This window comes from Narcine bancroftii, chromosome 11 (genome assembly GCF_036971445.1).
Source record: "Narcine bancroftii isolate sNarBan1 chromosome 11, sNarBan1.hap1, whole genome shotgun sequence".
Lineage (NCBI taxonomy): Eukaryota > Metazoa > Chordata > Chondrichthyes > Torpediniformes > Narcinidae > Narcine > Narcine bancroftii.
The window spans coordinates 69,137,491-69,143,490 of NC_091479.1; the positions used below are offsets into that span (position 1 = coordinate 69,137,491).

The 6,000-nt window shown below is 49.8% G+C and overlaps 1 protein-coding gene across 7 annotated transcripts in view; it reads right to left on the minus strand.

The window, feature by feature from the left end:
* LOC138745859 (transcription factor ETV6-like) overlaps positions 1–3,326 on the minus strand; it is a 41,235-nt gene extending 37,909 nt beyond the window's left edge. For 3 of the 7 annotated variants that reach the window (XM_069903281.1, XM_069903275.1, XM_069903280.1), the window contains exon 1: positions 2,906–2,989. In XM_069903281.1, the coding sequence (XP_069759382.1) occupies positions 2,906–2,938 (33 nt within the window). In that variant the 5' untranslated portion in view covers positions 2,939–2,989. The other 4 variants (XM_069903278.1, XM_069903279.1, XM_069903277.1 and 1 more) reach the window with 4 other exon arrangements.
* Positions 3,327–6,000: the final 2,674 nt, after the last annotated feature.

The window sequence follows — 6,000 nt, forward strand, 5'->3', positions numbered from 1 at the left end:
CACTTCTATTACCCCTGGAAAACAACTGAAATAATGTTTGTACTCGTCACCCTTCCTTTGCTTCTACTTTTGATCTGGGTTTGTAGGGCAAATTAATCTCTCTGCTCCAGAGGTCTGTGTGTCTCCCTCCCCACCCAACTCCTGCTTGCTCTGCTGTCATTAGCCAGTGAGCTCTGCAGGAGGTCAGATTCATCTCCACCTTGATGCTCTCACTGATAAGATTATTTGAAAGCTGCAGCTTGTTCCCTGCACTGGCCAACTACACGATCTGGTACACGAGCACAGGAGGTACAAAAGCCTAATTAAATAACGCCAAGAAAAACAAATTCTGCAGATGCTGGAGTCACGAGCAGACAAGAATTGCTGCAGGAACTCAACTGGTCAGGCAGCATCCATGCGTAAAGATAGTCAACATTTTGGGTTGGAAGACTAGAGGATACATATACAAAGGGAGAAAAAAAACTGTGGAGGGACCCAGAAGTGGTGAAAGGTGGAGAGACAGATACAGGGAGAAACCTTTGGGAAGGGGGAGGGAAGAAAAGTTAGAGAGAGGGGGAGATTTTTTTTTATAGGAGTAGGTAGAGAAGAGCTAGGAACAATGGAATCAGATGTGGGTGGTTTATTTAAATTGGGGGAAAAAAACAACATTCACAATGTTAGGCTTAAGGCTGTCCAGGAGACATATATGTTATTCCTCAAGTTTACATTTGGATTCACCCTGGCACTGAATCACTGTAGGAATGGTTGGGGGAGTTAAAAGAGGTTAGCCACACCAGGATTAGGCTGGGCGGGGGTTGGGGGTGTGTGTGTGTGTGTGTGTGTGTGTGTGTGTGTGTGTGTGTGTGAGAAGCTCTGCCTCAGCTGGAAGATCTGTTGTGGTCCTTGATGGGGGTGAGGGAAGAGATGTAGGGAGAAGTTTTGCATTTTCTGTGATTACAGCAAGAAAAGCTGAAGGGGACGGAAAAGTAGGTGATGACTGGACAAGAGAGTCTCGGAGAGACTTATCCCTGTGAGAAGAGAATGGTATAAAGTGGGGAAGATGTGGCTGGTAGTGGGATCTCATTGAAATTGGCAGAAATTTCACCTGTTGGATGTGGAGACTGATGGGATGAAAAATGAGATCCAGAGGGACTCTGGAGTAAAACACAATAGTCTGCAGACACTGTGATTGTAGTAAAAACATAGAAATATTGGAGGAACTCAGTAGATCTCGCAGCATCCATAGGAGATAAGGATATATAACTGATGTTTTGGGCCTGAGCCCTTCTTCAAGGTATGAGTGAAAAAAACAGGCATACACCTGAATTAAAAGTCGGGGGGTGTGGGGGCAAGGAAAGAAAGGGCAGGGGATGGAACACAGACAAAGGGTGATAACTGAACATATAAAGGAGAATAGGAGAGGAAAGGTAAGAATTGACCAGAGGAGGGGGTGGTTCTGCAGTACAGAAAACAGAAACCGGAGAAGTCAATGTTAATGTCATCAGTTGCAAGACGGAGTATGATATGTTGTTCTTCCAATTTGCAGGCAGCCTGTTTCCATTAGCCCCCACCTCCTATCTCCATTTCTTCTTCCCTCTAGCTGTCACTCTCTTTCCTTTTCCCACTGTTCTCCCTTCCTCCAGCTCTGCATTCACAAAGCCACTCACTTCCCCAATCAATTATCACCATTCCTCTCCTGTCCTCCTATCCTTGTCCTTTTGTCTGTGCTCCATCCCCTGCCCTTCCTTTCCTCCTCTCCAGCCTTTTTACTCAAACCAGGGATGACCCGCTGAATTCCTTCAGCATTTGTGTGTCCCTCCTTTTCTGCCTGCGGGAGGTGGGGTACAAGAAATGGGGAAGATACAGGTGCAGGGTTCATCAACAGCAGTTGAGGAGGAATCCGTGTTTATTAAAAAAGACATTTCAGAGGTCCTTGGGTGGAAGGCCTCATCCTGGGGACAGATGCAGGAATTGTGAGAAAGGGATGGTGGGATTATAATTTAGGTAAATGCACAAGTCAGTAACTTTGTGTTGCTGTCAACTCTCTCCCCTTTCTTGACCTGTCTGCACCTGAGGGGAGAAGCTCACCACAGACATCTACGACCAATCCGCTGGCTATCATCACCCCCTTTCCTCTTGATAAAGGTCCAGCCCCAAAACATTCACTGACCATTTCTACCCATGGATGCTGTCGGACCCACTGCCTTCCTCCAGCAATTCTCTGTGTGCTCAATCAATCAATGCCACTGGGAGTTCCTGAAGTCAGTGGATGGAGCCAGGTGGGTGGAATTGAAAGACAGGTTCTTGATGGCAGTCAACACTGGCACCAAGTCCCAAACCTGCTGCGGAGAGATGTGGTAGGACGACCTGCGTCACTGTGAGACCGAGTGCAGAACTGGAACAGAGAAGTACTTGCCCGAGGGCTCGCTCAACCAATCAAATGCTTTGGTGAAACGTCTCTGCCGCAAAGTAACCAAAAAAAACAACTGGCCATTTGTTTCAGAAACGGGGAGTGTGGATCGGAGCCGAAGTCTGGCCCGAGAGGGGAGCCGCCGTGTAGATCGATCCCTCCTGCTGTCAGCCCAGGAAAATAAAACTCAGCGTAGGGTTGAAACTTGGCGTTTCAGCCCCCCACCCCCCCACCTTGCAGTTTAAATTTGGGGCACAGACTCCAGGCTCAGCGACCTTCCTGGAAGTGTGTGCGGGGAAGGGGGTCTCATTCAATAAATGCCCAACTTCCCGGGAGAGAGAGACGAGCCCCCCCCCCCCCCCCCCAGCCTTTTCTATTGTGCTCATACACCAAGTGGAAGAAGCTAAAGACCGCAGGCCGGATCCCCACCCCCAGTCCAGGCGAAGGAAGTCAAACCAAAGTCAAACCAGTTCCAACTTGGAGATGGAGAGTCGGCTCCAAACTTTGTGTGTTCACCTTGATGTGTCGCTGGGCGAACGCCTCCGACATGTCTGCAGCCGCCGCCGCCCCCCCGCCCGCCTGCCCGCCCCCTTTGCACCCTCACTGTCGGGGGAAGCGGCCCCGGGCCGGCCCGCAGCCGCTGCGAGGTTCCGGGAAGCCTTAGCGCCGAGCTGGAGGAAGCAGCGATCCGGCCGGTCGCTGGCTGCCCGCTTGCCAATCACATCCCTGAAGCGCTCTCCTTCCGGGAAGAGGAAGCCAAGGGCTTGTTGATCTCATTGTTGGTCACAAATTTCCAGCCAACCTTTGACGTGAATTCCCAACAGCAACAAGCGGGCGGGAACAGGGCCGCCGCCGCTTAAAGCGGCACCGCCGCGGTGGAGCAGAAACGCCGCGTCTCGGCCGCACGGCTGCTTTAACGCGGGCCCCGCCAGCCACAGGAAGGAGGGCCTGCCACACACGCACATGATCAAGCGCGCAGGCCTGGCCAGGCTGGGGCCGAGCTTGGCCTGTCTGTGCACAAAGGCACAGCAGGGCTCCCACCCCCCTCCCCCTCCCCACCCCCCTCCCCCCTCCCCACCCCCCTCCCCCTCCCCACCCCCCTCCCCCTCCCCACCCCCCTCCCCCTCCCCACCCCCCTCCCCCTCCCCACCCCCCTCCCCCTCCCCACCCCCCTCCCCCTCCCCACCCCCCTCCCCCTCCCCACCCCCCTCCCCCTCCCCCACCCCCCTCCCCCTCCCCACCCCCCTCCCCCTCCCCACCCCCCTCCCCCTCCCCACCCCCCTCCCCCTCCCCACCCCCCTCCCCCTCCCCACCCCTCTCCACCCCCCTCCCCCCTCCCCCTTCCCCACCCCTCTCCACCCCCCTCCCCCTGCCCACCCCGCAGCCAACTGGCCACCTCCACGCAACTCAGGTGGTCACAGCATCAGCCGAGGCGGGAGAGTGTTGTTGGACAAAATTCCATTCCCTCCAGTTCAACATCTCTCCACTGATGTCAACTCCTCCTCCTCAAAAACTCTCCCACTCAACCCTATCTTCCACCTCACTGGTAAAGCTGACTCTCATATATATTGACAGATTTCTGATTTTATGGTCAGAGTACATACATGACATCCCATACAACCCTGAGATCCCTTTTCCCTTGCAGGCGAGGCAGAATTATCACTAAATGGTAGTGCAAAAATAAACTGTACCGAGGGTAAAACATGTAAACAAAGAACAGATCATGAATGTAAACAAACTGAAATACAGAGAAAACAAAAAAAAAATCAAGTGCAAATGTACAAAAATTGCCACTTGTCACAGCTGAACAGGTACTTTAAAAGAAACAACTAAATAAAAATGAAGATAATATTCACAATTTCTTCAAGCAAAAAAGAAGACTCAGCAATGGGCTTTTTTGTGTGTGTCAGGAGTCCCCGATTAACAAGAGGTCTGATAGCTGTTGGGAATTGTTCTTGAACATAGAGGTGCTGGTCTTCAGGTCTCTGCACCTTCTGCCTGAAGGTAGCAGTAAGAAAGGGTTGTTGCTGGGGTGGGGGGGGGGGTGGTTGGGGGGATATTCTTGATGGGTGTTGGCTGCTTCACTGAACCCCAGAATCATGAACAAAATGGAAGTAAACAAGAAAAATTAGTGAAATACACAAAATTCTGGAGAAATTCAGGGTGAGGCAGCACCCCACTGAACTTCATCTCCCCAGTAACACTCCAATTGAAACCCCTATCCAGAACTCTCCCACTCAACCCCCTCTATAGTAACCCCCACTAAACTCTATCTGTTCAGTAAACCTCCCACTGGATCTCCTCAACAGTCACACTCACTTAACCCTATCTCAGTAAGCCTCCCACAGAATCACACCTCCCCAGTAACTCTTCCACACTCTCATTTTCCCTGGCATTAACACACACATTTATTTTGTGTGAAGACATTGTTTCATGGTTTTATTGTATATGTTGAATATTTATTGGATTTGGAGGGGGGAGGGAGGGTAGGGGGGAAAAAAGGGAGAAAATGCCACTGTGTATATTTAATGAGAAATGTTTGTATATATTTTGGTTGATATGGTTCACAGTGTGAAAAATAAAAATTTATTTAAAAAAACACACACATTTATTTCCACCCCTCCTGTGTATTTAATCTTCCACCAATATCAGGTAGCCAAGGAGGGCTACTGTCCTTTAAGTTTACATTTGACCTCATTGTAATAGGAGTCTACAGACAGGCAGGAAATCCAGGCCCACCTCCACAGACTGAAAGCAGGTGTAGGACCTGGTCACCCAATCTGTGTTTAATTTCTTCAGAGTGGAGGAGACCGCATTGTGAACTCTGAATGCAGTTCCATGTATTTTTTTGTTACAGAGGTGGAAGTGAATCCCTGCTTCACTTGAATGGACTGTTTGGGTGCCTGCATAGTCAGAAGAGGTGAAAGGACAATGGCTGCATTACCTATGGTCACAAGCAAAAATGTCTGGAGAAAGGAGTGCTTGGTAAAGATGAAAGAGTGGAGCAGGGATTTGCAAAGGCAGTGAGAATAGCTGGGTGTATCACTGATCTGTCATGGACTCAGATCCACATAGTCTCCTGTTCCCCATAACCCTTAATTCCCCTATTATTCAAAAATTTAACCATCTTAAAGCAGCAGTGGAGGGTTCCTTGGGTATCCTACTCTGAAGGAAGCAATTTCTCCTTTTCTCTATCTGAAATCTGCTCCCCCAAACTAGTTCCAGACTCATGGGAAACAACCTCCCTGCTTCTAACTATTCCTTTCATTCATTTTATGTTTCTGTAAGATTCCCCCTTATCCTTCTAAACTTCAGCAAGTACAGACCGAGGCAATTCAACCTCTCCTCAAAGGCTAACTCCCTCATTTCCCTAATTAACTTCCCCTGCACCTCCTCCAAGGCCAGTGTATCCATTCTCAAGTAAGGAGGCTAGAACTGCCCACAGCTGTCCAGAAGGGAAGTTCTGGTGGAGTGGTGCATGTGATTCACTTTCAGATTCCCTTTATTGTCATACACAGATGTTACGAGTTCAGTGAACCCCATATACCAGCAGCAATAGAAATACACCAAAGCAACAAAATAAATGGTTCCTTAAACAAAATTAGTTTAAT